This window comes from Mandrillus leucophaeus, unplaced genomic scaffold (assembly GCF_000951045.1).
Source record: "Mandrillus leucophaeus isolate KB7577 unplaced genomic scaffold, Mleu.le_1.0 Scaffold186, whole genome shotgun sequence".
Classification (NCBI taxonomy): domain Eukaryota; kingdom Metazoa; phylum Chordata; class Mammalia; order Primates; family Cercopithecidae; genus Mandrillus; species Mandrillus leucophaeus.
Genome location: NW_012101876.1, coordinates 4628313 through 4648405, shown reverse-complemented (window position 1 = coordinate 4648405; position 20093 = coordinate 4628313). Strand labels below are relative to the sequence as shown.

Here is a 20093-nt window from a genome sequence, read left to right as displayed (position 1 = left end):
GAGGGGGAAGGGGAGGGGGAGAAGGAGGAAGAAGAAGAGTTTCCTTATTTTGTACCCCTAAAGCCTACACAAGTAATATCTATACATAAAGATCGTACAGCTTGTAGAAACAAAAATAGATCAGAGCAAAATGAGCTATGAAGACAAAACTAGAAAACTATTTCAAGTATACGTTTTTATCAGAATTTTAAAATTCTTGCTAATTGACATGATGAATTAAGACCAGGTTGCCTGATTAGTGCTGTTCTGAAGAAAAAAGATAATTGCTGTATCAAGAGACAATTATCTTAGGATTGTCTTTTAAAAAACTAAACAACATTCTCACTTATATACAGTCTAATATATAGGAGAGAGTCAGCAAATGCAAGAAATCCATTCTTAATCCACAGGAACCCAAGGCAAGCCTACGGGATGAATTGTACTGGAGACTTGCATTTATTCCAAGTGACTCAAACCACTAGGCAATATCTAAGCCCCTCTACAGAATACAGACCTACTCAGTTACACAGTAAACAAACTTTCTCACAAAGCTCAAGAGATAACTTCCTTGAGCTAAATGAGAAGACGACCTTTCTGCATATATCTCACTAAAAGTAGATTTAAAAACCTGAATAGTGAAGACAAGATGCCAGTGGGCATTAGGTTGCAGTAAACCTGCCAGTGAGACAGGATTAAATTAACTACATTTTGGCAGTGCAAAAACTGTTTTGAATCACAAGGATTTCTTTTAAAAAATCGTATTACCAGTGTTAAGTACGGTACCCTGGCAGCTAGAACAGGTGAACTTGCTCACTAAAAGCAAACAGTTCATGGTTTTTGCACTGGCATTGAGAGATGAATATCCACTCCCCCTTCCCCAAGTTTGCCTTAATAGAAAAACATGCATTTTCAAGTCATTGGTAACAAAAGATGACTCAAATTACTGTAAATGCATGAAGGAGGACTTCCCAATGTAGTGAGGTTGTCAGCAATTGGAATCTAAGAAGCTTACCGTTTTGCCTCTAGCTCCCTTCAGCCCAGTCTCTCCTGGACCACCAGGGTCCCCAATCTCACCCTAAATACATTCATTAAAGTAAAATAGTTATTAAAATCAAACATATACATATTTAATATATGTGCATCTTTAAACTGATTCTAACATGAAGACATTTTTCATATGCATTTTTAACAGTCTTCTTTGAAGGTGTGAGTATGTGTATGTTTCCATTTGTGTAACCCTCTACATAGCACACTGCCTCAGCATTGTTTCACTTTGCTGTCTGCCCAACAAGAACACTGGTTCTTTGGAGAAATGAACTTTGTTCTTTATTTTATCCTCTGACTCTATCATAGGACCTGGCATTTTCTGAGTTCAGTAAGGGTTTCTAGAAAAAGTGATATCTCCAAAGTAGAAGATGTCATTGCTAACTAGTTATCTAAAGATGATTTACAAACATATTGGGAAAATTGAGACAGGTGAAATCAAGTAACTTTGATTTTCTTTACATTATACTTTTAGCTTTTTGGAGACAGAGTCTTGCTCTGTCACTCAAGCTGGAGTGCAGTGGAGAGATCTCAGCTTACTACAACCTCCGTCTCCTGGGTTCAAGTGATCCTCCCACCTCAGGCTCCTGAGTAGCTAGGACTACAGGAATGCACCACCATGCCCAGCTAATTTTTGTATTTTAGTAGAGACGGGGTTTTGCCATGTTGGCCAGGCTGGTCTTGAACCCCTGACCTCAAGTGATCCACCTGCCTTGGCCTCCCAAAGTGCTGGGATTACAGGCATAAGCCACCGCCCCCGGCCTTACATTATACTTTTCTTTGAGTAAATAAGAAAACATATATGATAGAGGGAAGGAGTAAATTTGAGGAAAAAATGGGATAAGTTTTCTATCTTCTCATATTAATTACAAAACTAGAAATACTTTTTAGGTCTTACACTCCTAAACAAATGCATAATCTTAAAAATTGAAAAAATATTGGTCTATTTCCTTCTTCCCTCCTTCTCCCCACAAAGGCAGGAAATTTATTTGTCATTAGCTGTTCTTCTACTGGCCTAGGATACATTTCATAACCTCCAGAAGTATTTCTGACTGATCTCTAGTCACTAGGAAGCACACGGTACCTTAGGTCCACTTTCTCCAGGGAATCCTCCTTGTCCCTGTAATGGACAGGAGGGAAGATTAATACAGGCACACATCACTCAATGAAGTTTACATTGACTTTCATTTTACCTGCTGCCCTCTGTAGTTTTGGTACCTCTGAATTAAGGAAGGGCCAAAACAATTGAAATCTGGAAGTGAAATAGCAGTATTTGAGAAACAAACTCTATAAGTTAAAGTATTTAAAGGTTTCATCAATATATAACTACCTAGCTGGTTAAAAGCATACATCTGAAAAGTTACAACTTGGCTTTCCTTCTTTTGTAATGGCATAGGTGGTCATTTGGCCATGTGTCTATGAGAAGATGTTAAAATGGATTTCCATGGGGAAATTTGGAAAACCTATGGAGAGTCTAAACTTGATCATTCATTTTAGGGTCCTCTGTTTACCTTACTTCATTCAAAGACTATAATTGAAGAGATTTAATAATCCCTATTGGATTAAAAAAACTATATAATTAATTTAAAATAAAGTTCATTTCCTGATTATAATAAATCCTCAAACATGTATAAAATCAAACAAATAGTTATTAACATTCTGTACCTACTACGTGTCTACACTGCACTAATACATTTGAGGGATGAAAGATGAATCAGATAAAGCTACTAAATCCACAGAGCTTGAGATAAATTAATACAAATGAACCCACAGAAATGAGAAGAACAAAATATTCACCAGTCACAAGAAATTCTTTCTAGAAAATGTTCAAATTGTATACAACTGAATTAGGCCCTGACCAAGCCTGTATTTCCTGATACTGATTTCACTTTTCTTCAAGCTTTTATTTCTGTTTTCTTAACATGATTTGCAAAACTCTTGAAATACCTCTGTTAGAAATTATTATTGTAGAAATGATTATTGTTTCTGAAAATTTAAAGAACAATAAATCCCAGACCTTGGAAAAAAAAAAAAAGAAAGAAGAAAAATCACCGAAATCTTATTTTGTTGTCATTTCCTCTTAACTTTTAAAAATGCAATGTAACACAATTGGGATAAATGTTTTTTCTGAGTATATTCTAGATTTTTACTTGAAATTGTCACAAAAATTTCTTTACATAATTATAAACTTCATATACATTCATTTTATAGGGTGGCTAATGTTCCAATGCCACAGGCTACTTAATATATCCCCTCCTGTAAGATATTAAGGGATTATACTATGGAATATTAACTATTCTCTGTTCTAATGAACATTTCACTGGAAATCCCTCATTCATTAGTTTTATTTTTCAAATAGTTCTAGTTTTTGGTTCTTTATTCTTCCAGATGGCCTCTTGCATTATTCCCATTGGGATTTCACTTGGAATTATGTTCATCCTTCAATATTTGAAACTTTCCAACAAGATCTTGGAATGCCTCTCCATTTATCAAATTCTTTTTTCCGTCTCAGCAATTCACTGTCATAGGTCTCAAACATTTTGCAGACATGATATCCTTAACTGTATTATGTTTTCTGTATTTTGTAATTATGGTGGGATCTTTTTCATTCTGGCTTCTTAGTGGTAATTGTTAGTATACAGAAATCACTGGTCTTGGTAAACTTCTCTCTCAGTTCCAGCCACCTAAATATTCAGTGACAATATCAAATTACTATTCTGATGTACAGTTTTATTTTTAAGTTATTGCTTGGCCCAGTACATTTAGAAAACTCCTGTACAACCTCTCACTACTGGCTAAATCAAACATAATAAGAAGAGGACTAATTTTGGAATGCTTCCCTGAGTAAACTTGAGTCTAGAGCGGCTAAGATTACATGCACTGTTCAGGCTGGAACAAGTCAGACTAGGGCCACACATCACCGCAAAAAAACAGAAAATTTATTTTCAAGTTTCAATTGTTGCCTGCACCTTAGATCATCACATTCTTTTCTACCACATTCCTCACGGGATATCAGCAAATAAATTATCAAAATGTATTTCTAACTGTCCAAGATTGCCTTATTCCCTGCTTCCCTTTTTCTCTTACATGTGGCAAACAAAACCAGCAACAAAAAATAAATAGAAACGTCCAGCTTCCAGAAGACGTGACCTACCTTTGCTCCTTTGCGTCCGACACTACCATAACCTGGACTGCCATCATCGCCCTGTAAACAGAGCAATTGATTACCAACATCCCAGACTACAGATAGAGACAGGCTTATTCCTCAACAGGACAAGATTGCCAGCTTTTTGGTTTGATAAAGGAAAACCAGGACACAAGATTCTCCTTCTGGGGCTGGCCACCAACATTTTATGATAACAGTACTAACAGCAATTGTTAGTAACAGATACAGACAATGCACTGTCCCTAGGTATTCCCATCTGTAAGCTGGGAATAATAATCATACCTACTCATGTGTTGTTATGAGGATTAAATGAACAAAAAATCAGGCACATAATAATCTTTCAATAAGAGGAGATAGTAGTATTACCTCTCCCCGATACCACTTGTATTTTAATACCATTTTCGCTTTGCTAGACAAAAACAAGAAGTAAATGCCCCGGTATTGGCTACTGTCTGACCCTTGTAGAAACCCTGAGCAATGGGTGAAGGATGGAATGGATTTCTGATGAAGAGGCTCAGATAAAAGGAAAGGCTGGGGAAAGGGTTATGGGATTGCTGAAGACAAGTTTTGTTCATTTTACTATTTGGCTTCAAGAGCATTCTGGTCATGATGTTTGGCACCTGGGGAATTCCACCTTGGGAAAGCTGGCCAAGGAACTAAGATGAGGACAATATCCCTCTTAATTTCTAGAAAACTATAAAACTTCATCAGGATCTATCCTTACAACTCTCTTCAGAGAACCACACCAGATATCTGCCGAACTAAAAGATTCCAAGAACCAGATGAAAACTAGTGACAAAATACAAACCTGCAAGCCACGAGGACCAGGAAAGCCAACAGCTCCTTTTTCTCCCAGATCTCCAGGTTCTCCCTGTTAAACAGAGATTGTTTTTAGGTTGGAAATTAGAATAGAAATGATGGCACTAATTCAGCTCACCTGTGTGGATCATGCACAACAATGGGTTTGTGCCTAGAATTGTGTGTTGTGCAAGTGATACAAGAGGAACTGCTGTTGGCCAGGGAGGTGTCCTCCATTAATTAGTGAAGCCTCAGCAAGCATGATTTATTGTTTAGTGCAAGTTGCCATCTTAGCAGCTCAATGCCATGAAGATGAGTCAAGAGAAAAGCTCTGTACCGTTTTAAAAAAAAAAACAAAATCGTTTCCAGGATGATTCATGCAAATCGTCTGGCTCCTGCAAAGATGGCAGGTTGATTAATGTAGTTTTAATATTCTAAGGGAGAATCAAGTTAACCAAGGGAGCATGATATCCTGGCAATAGTTGCTAACTTCTGACTAGTAGAACATTTACTGTGGGTTACTAATCAATCTCAGTATTATGTTGAGGGAAGTTCAGCTACATGGGAAATCAACACAGGTTTACAGAGGAAGGTTAACTTCTTTTTATAAAAAGGTAACAATTTTAATTCTGGAATAGTTTCAAATTTACAGAAATGTTGTGAACATAATACAGAAAGTTCCTATATATCCACATCAATTTGCCCCTATTTTTAACAATACATTACACTAGTTGTATTTGTAGGGTACATTTGTCACCACTGAATCAATACTGATTTATTATTATTAACTAAAGCCCATACTTTATTCAGATTTTTTTTCTTTTTTTTTTTAACCTGATATTCCTTTCCTGTTCCAGGATCCAATCCAGGATCCGCATGGTATGTCTCCTTAGGCTCCTTTAAACTGGGACAGTTTCTCCACCTTTTTGATAACCTTGACCATTTTGAGAAGTATTGGCCAGGCATTCTGTAGAATGTTCCCCATTGCTGTTTTTCTGATTAGACTGGGCTTATGGGTTTGGGGGAGGAAGATTACACAGGTAAAAGGCCATTCTCATCACATCATATTAAGGGTATATACAATCAACATGACATCACTGTTGATGTTAACCTTGATCTTCTGGTTGAGATAATCGCAGTCAAGTTTCCCTAATGCCAAGCTACTCTCCATCTCCCTCCCCTTCTACACTGTACTCTTTGGAAGATAGAGTGTGCAAGTGTGTGCAACCTACACTTAAAAGGTGGGGAATCATTAAATCTTTTTTAGGGACAGAAAAGCAATATAAGGGAAAGTGGACAAATGACCACCAGCACTGCTCTGGGGGTGGCGAAGAATAGGATTCTATGAAAGGGAAGCAGGAGATCATCTGCCTTGATGCCTTTTAGTACAGTGGTTCTCAAAGTGAGATGTGGGGACCACCTGCTGCATCCAGGGTTCATGTGTCAAGAACATTCTTGGATCCCATTGGATTAGACTCTGGCAAGTGGAACCCAAAATATGTGCTTTTACATAAGCTTCTCAGCTGATTCACATGCACACTAAAATTTTAGAACATCTGCCTTACGGTAAGGAAACAAGGAAAGTCATATGGTTTGTCTAGGGCCGCATGGTTGGTTATTGGTAGAGACAAGTGTTGAGCCCAGAATTAACCGCTGGGTTACTTGCCTCCTGGAAATCTGAACTTACTGGAGTAAGGTAGGGGCAAGTGTTTGAGGTTTACCTCAGTGAATCATGAGTCTAGAGTGCCCACTCCACCCTAGGGCAGTACAGAGGATTTGGGTTTTCTTTGGGGCACTTGCCATCTAAATTCTTGACCCCCCTCCCCAGACCCCAAGTCTTTTGTATTAAAAATGATCTTCTAAGGCACAACTTCCCTCCTCCTGTTTATCTACTTCCCCGTGGTCACCTCTATCCAACTCTAGGGTCCCTTTATCTATGTCTACCCCTGGTAAGAGAAACTTTACTTTTACCAGTGACACCACTTCCCCTAGAGCCTTCTTCAGGGGCAAGAAGGCAGCATTGTCTTTGTTCCAAACTTTGATTTCCTGATTACACGCCATATATTGCTACACTACATGCCATAGAAGTCCCTTCCTTTTGCAGTTGATTGTTCTTGTCATCCACTTATCTTGTTACATCCTCCAATTAACTGTCTCTGCAGCACTCAACTGCTGGACTCCATCATATCAGCCTTGAACAATTCTTCAGTACAAAGTTAACCCCTTTTCTTATGCCCTCAAGCTCATCCTCTTTGCCAAATTTCTCTGTTAATAATCTACTCTGTCTACTCTTTCCTACGTTTTCAATCTCCTCTTTTCTCCCTGGCTTTCTCCTCTGATCATAAACATGCTGGTCTCTCCTGTCATTAAAAACAAACCAATATCCCACGTCAACCTTTCCTAGACCTTGCCAGTATAAGTAGTCTTCCTCTTCCCCTTAAAGGCCTAGGTTTTCCAAAGAGTAGTTTACAGATTTTAATCCATTTTCTCCTCACACATTTCTTGGTCCTTTGCAGTCTGTCTCCCTTTCTCTCCTCTCAATTGCTACACTTTTGAAATTGTTCTTTAGAATGTCTTAGCCACCAGATATCATGGCCTCTCCACTCCTCCCCTCTTTAACTTTTCTTCACCAGTTGATACTCTTCACCTCCCTTCTTGAACTCTACTCAAAATCTAGTGTGCTTTTTTGTTGATTTTCCTTCCTTCCTAATAATTGTCTTGTTTCCTCTTGGACTTCTTACAAAGGGGCATCACCAAGAGTTATTTTTAATCCAAATGACTCTGAAATTTACATGTCCAACCATACCTAAACCCTTTCCGCTATCCCCCCAGGTGATTTTCTTTCCTCTTAAACCCACTCTTCCTAATGACTTTCCTATGTCTGTGATAGGGTTACCCCTCATACACGAAGCATCCAAGTCATCTAGCCCACTCCTCTCTGCCTCAGTCCCCTATTGGAAGAGTTCTAAGGAATCACCACAAGTTAAGTCCTCACCTTGTTAAGTCACCTAATCACTATTTGCCTTGGAGACTATAAGAGTGTACCAACTGTTCTCCTAGCTTTCAATCTCTCAGGCTTCATAATATTTATTTGAGATGGAGTCTTGCTCTGTCACCCAGGCTGGACTGCAGTGGCAGTATCTTGACTCATTACAACCTCCACCTCCTGGGTTCAAGCAATTCTCCCTGCCTTAGCCTCCTGAGTAGCTGGGATTACAGGCATGTACCACCACACTTGGCTCATTTTTGTATTTTTAGTAGAGACGGGGTTTCACCATGTTGGCTAGGCTGGTCTGGAACTCCTGTCCTCAAGTGATCTACCTGGCTCAGCTTCCTAAAGTGCTGGGATTACAGGGGTGAGCCACCATGCACGGCCTAGGCTTCATAATATTTCTACACTGAATTGCCTATTTAAAATCTTCCAAAAGTCTGGCTGTGTTCATCCACTCCATTCACAAGTTTTAGATAATACTGTGCTGGCCACTGAATAAATTCACCACAGACTTTCTTGTTGTTTTTGTCCTGCCAGACAGGATCATTTTTCATGCCTAGGTACCTCCTCTTTCAGGATTTTCCAACCTTGTGCCTTCCTTCACATGTTTTTTTCTCATTATAGTCCCCCCATTCCCTTCTCTGCTCGCCAAAATTTTTATCATCTAAGTTCTACTCAAAGTCTGTATTTTCTATGATGCCTCCTTTCCCATCCCAGAAATACTTTTAATAATGCTATTTAAACCTCCATTTTAGCCCCTTATCTCTATTTCACATCCTAGATTGTTATGAAAATATTCTTTGGGGTTGGTTTCAGGTCATATATATTATGCCACCCACGAATTCATTTATTCAATATTTACTAAGCACATATTACATGCCAAGCACTGTTCTAAGCATGGAGGGTGCAATCAATGACCAAAACAAAGATGTCTCTCCTGGAGCTGATTCTTCAGCCCAACTGAATGCTCAGGATAGTGCCTTGGTCTTAAAGGCCTTTGGTCTTAGCAAAAGTTTGTGCGAATAGAGGAAAGAAAGGAAGAAAAAAAAAAAAAAAGAGGTAGCGGGAGGAAATTAAGAGAGACTGGAAGAGAAAAACGAAGGCCTGCCCCAGAATATCCCTTGTTCCCTGAGATCCCTCAGCTCCAATAGGGTGTATCCCTCCCCTCTGAAATTACACTGAGCTGGAATCCCTGATCTCATCCAGGTCCACACCCACGTCCTTAGAGGTTGCTGGCTCTCTAAGAATCAAGCCAGGGTTTAGGGACCAGAAAATGTGTCCTCGTTTGTGTTGAAAGGGCTCTGGCTAATATAAGAGTTCTCTTGAGCAGAAAACCTCAACTTTGGTGAGTATAAAGAATGTGACCTACTTTATTTCCTTGGCTTCCCAAATGGCCTTGATTCCCTGCCTCTCCTCCGGGTCCTGGAGGTCCCTGAAACAAAACAAGGGGATTGCAAATATAGCAAAACATAAAGCAACTTTCCTTCAAATCCTTTCTTTGTCTTATAAGAGGAAAATGAACCACAGATGAGAGAAGAGTTATGGTTGCATCGATTCTTGCTCTGAGAAAAGCATTGCCACCATCAAATAAAGGCTAGTAAATAAAAGAAAATTAATAAAGTAATTCATGCCAGATGTTGTCTAAAGAATTGTGCTTCCTTGTGAGTTTTCTCTTCCAAAGTGATTTCAGGTTGTTTTGCTCTAAGAACAGATGTTGTTAAAATGCTTAACACTTAAAGAAGCCATTCCAAATGACATTTGCCTTGAACTATAATCCTTCTTGTCCTTTGGTAGAAAGGACTGGCTTTGGTAGAAAACATTTTTTGGAAGACAAAATGATCTTTACCTGAAAATCATATGATATGTATATTAGAAAGCTCAAGAAACTTTACTAAAACAGTGTTCATAAGATATGTTTAGGTAATATAAAATAAATATTCTGAAATAATTTTCTCTTTCCTAGTGATAAGTTAGAAAAATAAATGTAAACAAATTCCCACTTACCAAAAGAAGAAAAAAACTGTGAAATGCTTAGAATAAATTTAACAAGAAAGACGCAAAACCTAAAGAAAGCAAGTCTTAAGATCTTTTTGAAGAACACAGCAAAACTGAAACAGATGATAAAGATAACACCAATCTATATGGAAAAGCTATTAGATGCAATGGAAGTAAGTCCTTCCAACATTCTAGAAAGCATATTTCATTGGAACAACTTTAGACTTAACATTTTAAAATACCAATTCAGAGATGACACAACTGCCTTCCTCTGTTATGAACACTTGGAATCAGATTTTTCCTTTGGGATAGCTAAACATATGGTAAGAGAAATCTCTTTTGGTAAAACTGTTTACAGGTATTTGTAAATAATCCCAACCCCAGTGAGCTGAAATCATTTGCACAATTTTTTTGTCATGGTTGTCGTAATTTAAAAGTAAATAAACCAACCTCTGTGTAATGAACATGATACTTGCAAATTTATTTCGTTCAGAACAAAAATACAGTAACATTAATATTTTCATCTTTTAAAAAGTTTAAAAAGCAATACATTGGACATAAAAAATTTCCTAATAGGAAGGATTGTTGAACAATAAACTGGTTACTAACAAAGATAATAATCTTTCCATAACACCCTATCTCTCCCCCTTCTTTCACCTTTGAAGAAAATTCTCATTATTGTCATCCTCCATAGATAGCTCTCAACCCAGTCCCTTCTAACTTTCACTGCCACCACTCCATGGAGCTAACTCCTTTGACTTTCATGTTCAGTCCAGTTGACATTTTTTTGCTCTCACCTTTTTTGAGTTTGATCATGTGTTCTTTGAAACTTTTCCCTTAACTTCTGTCACACCAAGTTACCATGGTCTTCCTGGTACCTCTCTAGGCTCCTCTCATTAACCTTTGAAGGCTCCCCTTATTCTATTTGCCTTTTAAATTCTGTGTGCCCCAGGACTCCATCCTCTGACCTTATCTCTCTAACTTTACCCCCTCTTCCTGAATGGCATCCCTATGAATTCACATACCACTTCTACACAATGACTCCTAAATACATGCTCTCCTGTCCCAACCACTCAACTGAACACCGGAGCCATGTATTAAAAGGCTGAGTAACATAGCAAGACTCTATGCCAAAAACCAAAACAAAGCCCAAGAATTAGCCAGGCATGGTAGCACACACCTGTAATGCCAACTACTTGGGAGGCTGAGGCAGGAGGATCACTTGATCCCAGAAGTTCAAGACTGCAGTTAGCTATAATTGTGTCACTGCACTCCAGTCTGGGTGATAGAGTGAGACTCTGTCTAAAAAAATAAATAAAATTCCCATTGGACATCCTATTGAATAGAAATGGATTCTCAAAACCATCATATTTACCCTAAATCATGCTTCCAGTCTCATTTTCTTTTCATAAAGGAATAGTATCACCCTTTACTACCATTGAGACCCATGCCAGAAACCTGAGAATCATCCTAGACCCTTCCACTACCTCACTTCTCAAAACCCCTCAGCTACAACCCACAATAGACTCTGTCTACTTTCTGTACCCCTCCCTCTTCCATTCTCATTACTTGCCTTCAGGCCCATTTTGCACCCTGCCTAAATTCTCAGCTCTCCTAGCTGTAGCCAGGTCTTCCTCTAATCCATTCTCCACCGTTTTGAGAGAGAGATTTAAAATGTCAGGCTCATGTTACCGCTTTGTCTGAAATTCTGAATATCTTTCAGAATAAAGTTTAAGGTCTTCTTAATATGCAAAATCCCTCAAAATGTTGGAATTGCATGCCTCTGGAGCCTCATTTTCTGTGACTACTTCCATTGCTTTATGTTCAGGCACATCAAAGCAAGTGATTCATCAAATGTTTGTCTTACATCTCCACAGTCATGCAAATTTTGCCCCTAGCTGGTCCATTTTTTTCCCTCCAAGGAGAGGTACAATCTCCCTCCTCTGAAAAATCCTACTTTCAGCATCACTGTTTCAGGAAGAGTACCCAAACTTACTGGCTGTGGTGGGTCTCATGCTTGTCCTCCAGATTCCTCTACTCTGTAGGTAATTGTTAGTGTATTTCTCTCTCTCTCATTCCTTAGAGACTAGACTGTATACTTCTTTAATGGGCACATCCTATTAATTCATATCTCTGGAGCATCATAGGCTACCTAGGACCCATCAACCCATCCATTTATCTACCCAGGAAAGATTCTCAAGAGAGATGAACTAATGTGTTTAATTAGCTGGTTTTCCATATGAAATTTTCATGCACTGTACAAAGAAGTAGAGAGATTCTAATTGTCCTGAAATGCAAGGTATAAATTGGAAGATCTGTCTAGAAGTCTACTCTCCATTCTTCATCCCGACATGAATTCTGAGACAGAGGATGATTTGGGGAGATTATTTCATGTGTAGTTACCTCAAACACACACAAGCACAGTGAGAGATATCCTGTTTTAAGAACTTTCAAAATAAAAAAAAAGTCTTGGATGAGTAGATGGTTGGACACATACAGGACCTTGCCATTAGAGAATCAGAAAACCTGATTCTGTTTCCTATGCAGGATCTTGCAAAGTACCAAAGTGAGGTTTGTGACTTAGGCGAATAGGGCTCAAGCCTCAGTGAATGGTTACCCAGATAAATCACCTGCTCAAATACTGCTGGTTAGACAAGGAATCACACTGGTGGATTCTAAAAGAACGACAAGAAAGTTATCACCCCCAGAAAGATATCGAAGAGTGAAAGAGCTTACTTGACTTGAGATCAAGAATAACTATGAAGGGTTAAGAGAAGTTTAGGGCATTTAAAGGGGAAGGGCATTAGCTAGAGATCAAATCTTCTTTGGCTTTGTTGTAATGGCTGCCTTTTATTGAGCATTCACATTTTGTGCAAGGCACTGTGCTGAGTGGTAAATAAATACAGTCTTTAATTCTTACAACAACACAGTGAGATGCCTGTTATTAACCCCATTTACTGATCAAAACCAGTTTCTCAAGGCATTCACATCCAAATTGCTCAGTTAAGAGGATTAGATGGGAATTGAACCTAATTGTATCTGACTCTAAAGACTCAAGTCCCAGTCACTATGCCTGCTGCTCTGAGGCCCTTGTGTGGGACAGGATTCCCAAACTCTTACCATCCATGCATTAGTCCAGATTGGAGTTCTAAAAAATGTGGCTCTCCAAACTTGATGCATAAGGCTGGGGCCACATCAAACCTCCAAAAGTGGGACTTGATTGTCCCACTTTTTTTCTCATGTTGAGTTAGTTACAGAGCCCTTGGCAACCACAACTGCTTTAGTGTTAAGCAAGGATAGGAAAGAAGTGTTTAGAGGTTAATGATTTTTTGAAAATTGTGCTTAGCACCTTATCAGAAGAGACTGCACTTGGGAGTTTAGGTTTAATGGTTGGGGCACTGCCAAGGACATCCTGACTTTGGATTAGATAAGGCAGGGCAGGTAGAGGAGGTACAGGGTCTTCCCACACTTAAAAGGAATCCTTGTCACTTCTTTTTATTTGTGTGGGGGAAATGTATGAAAACTCACAATGAACAAATATCAAGGTGGAAAGAAACAAGGAGATCAAATGCTCAGCTTCTTTAAAAGTTACATATCAGCTAAGTCTGAGAAAACAAAAATCAAGAGGCCATTAAATGGTGAGCTAATGCAAGAAAAAACCCCAAAACATCTGAGATGTCAATCTTGACAGTACTAGTCCTTAACCTTAACTTCTAATACTTCTCCGTGCATTCTACACTCCAACCATATTGAGCCATTTGTGGTTCCCAAAACTCACCTTGATATCTCTGTGTAACTTGGTTCTGTCCTCCTTCTGAATGCCTGCCTTTACCGTGGTTACCCGGAAAACACCTGCTCATTCAGCAAAACCGAATACACGCATCTCGTTTAACTCCATCCTTTACCACATCATTCTACTTTGAGTATAATTCTCTTTTAACATTCAGCACATCACGTGGCAATTGTTTGTTTGTATGAGCCTCCTTTATGAGACTGGGTATACATGAGGCTGGAGTCTATACCTGATTCATTCTTGTATCCTAGAATAGGGCCCAACACACAAGCAGCACTTAGTAAATGTTTGTTAAATGAATAAAAGGAACGGTTAATGGACCACCAAACTTAGCTTATACAGAATGATGAAAGTTGTTGACTACTACAGGTTACATATTGTTATATTACTATCATGGCCTTTCCTGGAATGGTGACCTGCATTCTTTGAGCCCTAAAATACCCCCATTAAATTGGGTATATTGATACAATATAGTAGTAATAACAAACACATACAGTTTATGACTGCAGGCAATTTTCTAAGCACCTACATATATTAAATGCTTTAATTTTCACAACAATCCAATGAGGTAGCTACTATTACCATCCTTATTATTACAGCAAAAAACTGAAGCACAAAGTGGTTACATAAATTTCCCAAGGTCACAGAGCTAGTAAGGTACAAAGTTAGGAATCAATCCTAGGCAGTCTGGCTCCAGACTGTATACCATTTACCACTATGCTATGCTTTGTAAAGACAAAAAGAGAAATTCTACTCTGGACTCCCAATTGCATTGAACATCCCAAACTTTCTTGATATTGTACAAGCCACTAGTGATTCATTCACCAAGAAAGCATAAGTATTCAAAAAATAATTACAGCTTCAATTGAAATTTGTACTTTTGTGTCTGATTTTCCATTCTTTTTTTTATTTATGTATTTTTTCAGGTATTGATTAAATTAGAATAGGACGTTAAGGTAAACCAAAAGGGGAATGAAGGAAGGTACAGAAGAATACACTATTCCTTTCAAAGTTCTTTCTTCCTTTTCATTGTGCCATGGACTGTATTCTTTTGTATCATAGTCACATACTTGGCTGGATTAGCCCACATGTGATTTATACAGAATGCCAGTTAATAAGCCTTCAGAATATTGTCAACAGAAATCACATCTTTTCCCAAATGTATATCCTAAGAGAAACTTCAAATCCTGAAATTAGAAAGCACTCATGTTATTCTACTCCAGTGGCTGGTCCTTGTGTGCTGTAAAACAGTATGAAACTTATGGCAGGGGATTTATAGAACCAGTAAAGAATAATACTCTCTTGTATATCTGATTGTGTTAGTCTCTGTGGCTTTCTTTTGGACTCAACAACGTTGTGACCCCATTCATCCACATCCTGAACATAAAAAATTGTAAACATCTTTGAAATAGCATTTTCACTGTATTGACAATGGTATTTCAAGAAAGCCAAGCACAGAAAGAAAAACCATGTTTGCCAGCCAGAAAACTGGAAGACGTAGACTAGAGAGAAGTGGTACATTCTGACCAACTGACAATGCCAAGAGGCTGAATGATTTATGGCCTTGACCAATCTTGCCAAAGCAAGATTAAAGGGTACTCATTCACAGACGTGCTCTGCACAGCCATGTGGATGCAATTTGGATTCTAGAACAAAAGAAATAACAAGACTTTTGGATTTCAACCCACTCACATCTCCATATTTTATATAAACAGATGAGATAATCACATGATATATGTTTTTCTTGGCATTTCCATCTTTTAAAAATTTCAATTTGTGGTACCAGCAAGCTTTTATTGATTCAAGGATATGAGTGCGAAATAGTTATTTTCATCAAGTTATTTATACCATGACATTTTAAAGTTTTTATGCTTTTTGAAGAAGCAACTTCACAAGTAATAATTAACATGCTTAAAAACAGTGTCATGACAGTATTAGGCAGGTCATCTAGGCAGAAAATTAAGAAAGAAATTTAGAACCTGAACTCAACACTTGATTTAACAGACATATACAGAACTCTCCATCCTAAAACAACAGAATATTCATTCTTCTCATCGCCACATGGTATATATCATAAAATTGACCACACAATCACACATAAAACAATCTTCAGTAAATTAAAAAAAAAATCATATCAACCACACTCTTGGACCACACTGAAATAAAAATAAAAATCAATGCTAAGAAAATCACCCAAAATCATACAATTACATGGAAATTAAACAACCTGCTCCTGAAAATTTTTTGGTAAATAATGAAATTAAGGCAGACACCAAGAAATTCTTTGAAACTAGTAAGAACAAAGATATAACATACCAGGATCTCTGGGACGCAGATAAGACAGTGTTAAGAGGGAAGTTTATAGCAATAAATGCCCAATCAAAAAATTAGATCTCAAATTAACACAACCTATCTTCACAACCAGAGGAACTAGAGAACCAACCCCAAAGCTAGCAGAAGACAAGAAATAACCAAAATCAGAGCTGAACTGAAGGAAATTGAGATACAGAAAACCATACAGAAGAACAACAAATCAAGGAATTTGTTCTTTGCCAAAATAAGATAGACTAGTTAGCTAGACTAATACCAAAAAAAGGAGAGAAGATCCAAATAAACACAATGAGAAATGAAAAAGGGGGCATTACCACTGACCCCACAAAAATACAAAAAAAAAAAAAAAAAAAAAAAGCCCTCAGAGATTATTATGAACACTTCTATGTACAAAAACTAAAAGATCCAGAAGAAATAGATAAATTCCTGGACACAAACAACCTCCCAAGAATGAACCACAAAGAAACTGAATTCCTGAAAAGACCAATAACAAGCTCCAACACTGACTCAATAATAAAAAGCCTACCAACGAAAAAACATCCAGGACCAGATAGATTTAAAGCCAAATTCTATCCGATGTATAAAGAAGAGCTGATACCATTCCTACTAAAACTATTCCTAAAAATTGAGGTGGAGGGACTTCTCCCTAACTCATTCTATGAGGCCAGCATTATCCTGATACCAAAACCTGGCAGAGACACAACAAAAAAAGAAAACTTCAGGCTGATATTCTTGCTGAACATAAATGTAAAAATCATCAACAAAATACTAGCAAAGTGAATCCAGTAGCACATCAAAAAGCTAATTCACCATAATCAAGTAGGCCTTATCTCTGGGATGCAAGGTTGGTTCAACATATACAAATCAATAAATGTGATTCATCATGTAAATAGAACTAAAAACAAAAACTAACTGATTATCTCAATAAATGGAGAAAAGGCTTTTGATACAATTCAATATCCCTTCGTGTTAAAAACCCTCAACAAACCAGGGATTGAGGGAATGTACATCAAAATAGTAACAGCCATCTATGACCCAGAGCTAACATCATACTGAATGGGCAAAAGCTGGAAGCCTTCCCCTTGAAAACCAGAACAATATAGGGATGCCTTCTAGCACCATTCCCATTCAACATAGTACTGGAAGTCCTGACCAGAGCAACCAGTCAAGAGAAGGAAATATAAGGCATCCAAATATGAAGAGAGGAAGTCAAACTATCCTTGTTTGCAAATGACAAGATTTTATATCTAAAAAACCCAATAGTCTCTACTCAAAAGCTACTTGATCTGATAAACAACTTTAGCAAAGTTCCAGGATACAAAATTGAAATACAAAAATCAGTAGCATTCCTATACACCAACAACATACAAGCCGAGAGCCAAATCAGGAATGCAATCCCATTCACAATTGCCACAAAAATGTACAAATAAAAATACCAAGGAATATAGCTAACTAGGAAGGTGAAAGATCTCTAAAATGAGCATTACAAAACACTGCTCAAAGAAAACAGAGATGACACAAATGGGAAAACATTCCGTGCTCATGGACAGGAAGAATCAATGCTGTTAAAATGACCATGCTGCCCAAAGCAGTTTACAGATTGAATGCTATTCCCATGAAACTACCAATGACATTCTTCACAGAAATAGAAAAAAACTATTTTAAAATTATATAGAACCAAAGAAGAATGTGAATAGCCAAGATGATCCTAAGCAAAAAGAACAAAGCTTGAAGCATCACCTTATGTGACTTCAAACTATATTATAAGGCTACAGTAACCAAAACAGCATGGTACTAGCATAAAATCAGACTCTAGACCAATGGAACAGAATAGAAAGCCCAGAAATAGAGTCACACACCTACAACCATCTGATCTTTGACAAAACCAACAAAAACAAGCAATGAGGAAAAGACTCCCTATTCAATAAATGGTACTGGGAGAACTGGCTAGCCATATGCTGAAGATTGAAACCAGGCCCCTTCCTTATACCATCTACAAAAATCAACTCAAGATGGATTAAAGACTTAAATGTAAAACTAGAAGCATAAAATCCCTGGAGGATAACCTAGGAAACACCATTCTGGACATAGGACTTGGCAAGGATTTCATGAGAAAGATGACAAAAGCGATTGCAACACAAACAAAAATTGACAGACCCAATTAAGCTAAAGAGCTTCTACATAGCAAAAGAAATTATGAACAGAGTAAACAGACAACATATAGAATGGGAGAAAACATTTGCAAACTACATATCCAACAAATGTCTGATATCTAGAATCTTAAGGAACTTAAGCAAATTTACAAGCCAAAAACAAACAACCACATTAAAAAGTGTGCAAAGGATATGAACAATTTTCAAAAGACATACACATGGTCAGCAGGCATATGAAAATATGCTCAATCCCACTCCATACAACCCTCCCCTTTCTGATGCCTCCATGCCTGTAACGCACCTCTCACCCTCATGGACACAGACCTCACCAGAGGGGCCTCATTCCCATTTTTTAATCCAGCGGCATCCCCCACCCCCAGGCTGTCAACGCTTTCTGTGTTGCACTACAGGTCAGAGGAGCCCTGCAGTCCTCCCATGAAACCCAGGGAGAGAAGTACAACAAACACTTATATTTTTTGTAGTATCAAACACAGTTCTGTATTATTACAAAATGCTCAAAATCACTGATCATTAGAGAAATTCAAATCAAAACCACAGTGAGATACAGGCAGAATGGCTATTATTAAAAAGTCAAGAAATAACAGATGCTAGTGAGGTTGTAGAGAAAATAGAACACTTACACACTCCTGGTGGAACCGTACATTAGTTCAGCCATTGTGGAAAGCAGTGTGGTGATACCTCAAAGAACTTGAAACAGTACCACCATTCAACCCAGCAATCCCATTATTGGGTATTTACCCAAAAGAATATAAATCATTCTACCATAAAGACACATGCATGTGTACATTAATTGTAGCACTATTCACACTAGCAAAGACATGGAATCAACCTAAATGCCCAACAACAGTAGAATGGACAAAGATAATGTAGTAAATATACATCATGGAATACTATACAGCCATAAAAAAGAACGAGATCATGTCCTTTGCAGCAACATAGATGAAGCTGGAGGCCATTATCCTAAGCAAACTACCACAGGAACAGAAAAACAAATACTACATGTTCTCACTTATAAGTGGGAGCTAAACAACAAGAACACATGGACACAAAGAGGGGAACAACAGGCACTGGGGCCTACTTGAAAGTAAAGGATGGGAAAGGATCAGAAAAAAAATACTTAATTTGGTACTATGCTTATTATCTGGGTGGCAAAATAATATGTATGCCAAACCCCCATGACATGCAGTTTGCCTCTATAACAAACCTGCACGTGTACCTCTAGACCTAAAATAAAAGTTATAATTAAAAAATAGTGTCATGAGATACAAGTTGATGCAAATAGCCTCTTAAATTTTCTTAGACATTCTGGTGATAAACACAACCACTTGCATATTGGACTGCCTGGTTAAACTAATCCACACAAGCAATGGACTCCTTTTACCCTAGTGTTAGTGGAGAACACAATTCCCAAGTGTGTCTCATTCATTCATTTCTTGTTTGATTCAATATTCAAATATGTGTTGAGCTCTACTATGTGCCAGGTACTGATATTCTGGACTCCAGGAATAGAGCATAATAAAACAAAGTCCTGTCCTTTATGGAACTTGCAATCTAGAAGGAGAGACAGGCAAACAGCTAAACAAATAATATTGATAGCAGGTAGATGAGGGCCAGATCACATAGGGCCGTTCTATTAAAAATGTGGTCTGGACCAGCAGCATCAGCATCATCTGGGAGTGGCCTAGAAGTGCAGAATCTCAGGCCCTGCCCTAGACCTGCTGACTCAGAATCTGCACTTTAACAAGTTCTCTACTTAACAATCTCCTCTAGGGGGTTCTTCTGCACTGTGAAGCTGGAGCAGTGCTAATGCAGAGCAGTCAT

The 20093-nt window shown here is 38.0% G+C and overlaps 1 protein-coding gene across 1 annotated transcript in view; it reads right to left on the bottom strand.

Annotated features, from left to right (window-relative positions):
* Positions 1-20093, bottom strand: part of COL6A6 (collagen, type VI, alpha 6) — a 117303-nt gene that overhangs the window by 45860 nt on the left and 51350 nt on the right. The window contains exons 23-27 of the mRNA XM_011977965.1: positions 9349-9411; positions 4998-5060; positions 4178-4228; positions 2108-2143; positions 992-1054 (exon numbers count right to left, since the gene is read on the bottom strand). Coding sequence (XP_011833355.1) covers positions 992-1054; positions 2108-2143; positions 4178-4228; positions 4998-5060; positions 9349-9411 — 276 coding nt within the window. The remainder of the gene's footprint in view (positions 1-991; positions 1055-2107; positions 2144-4177; positions 4229-4997; positions 5061-9348; positions 9412-20093) is intronic.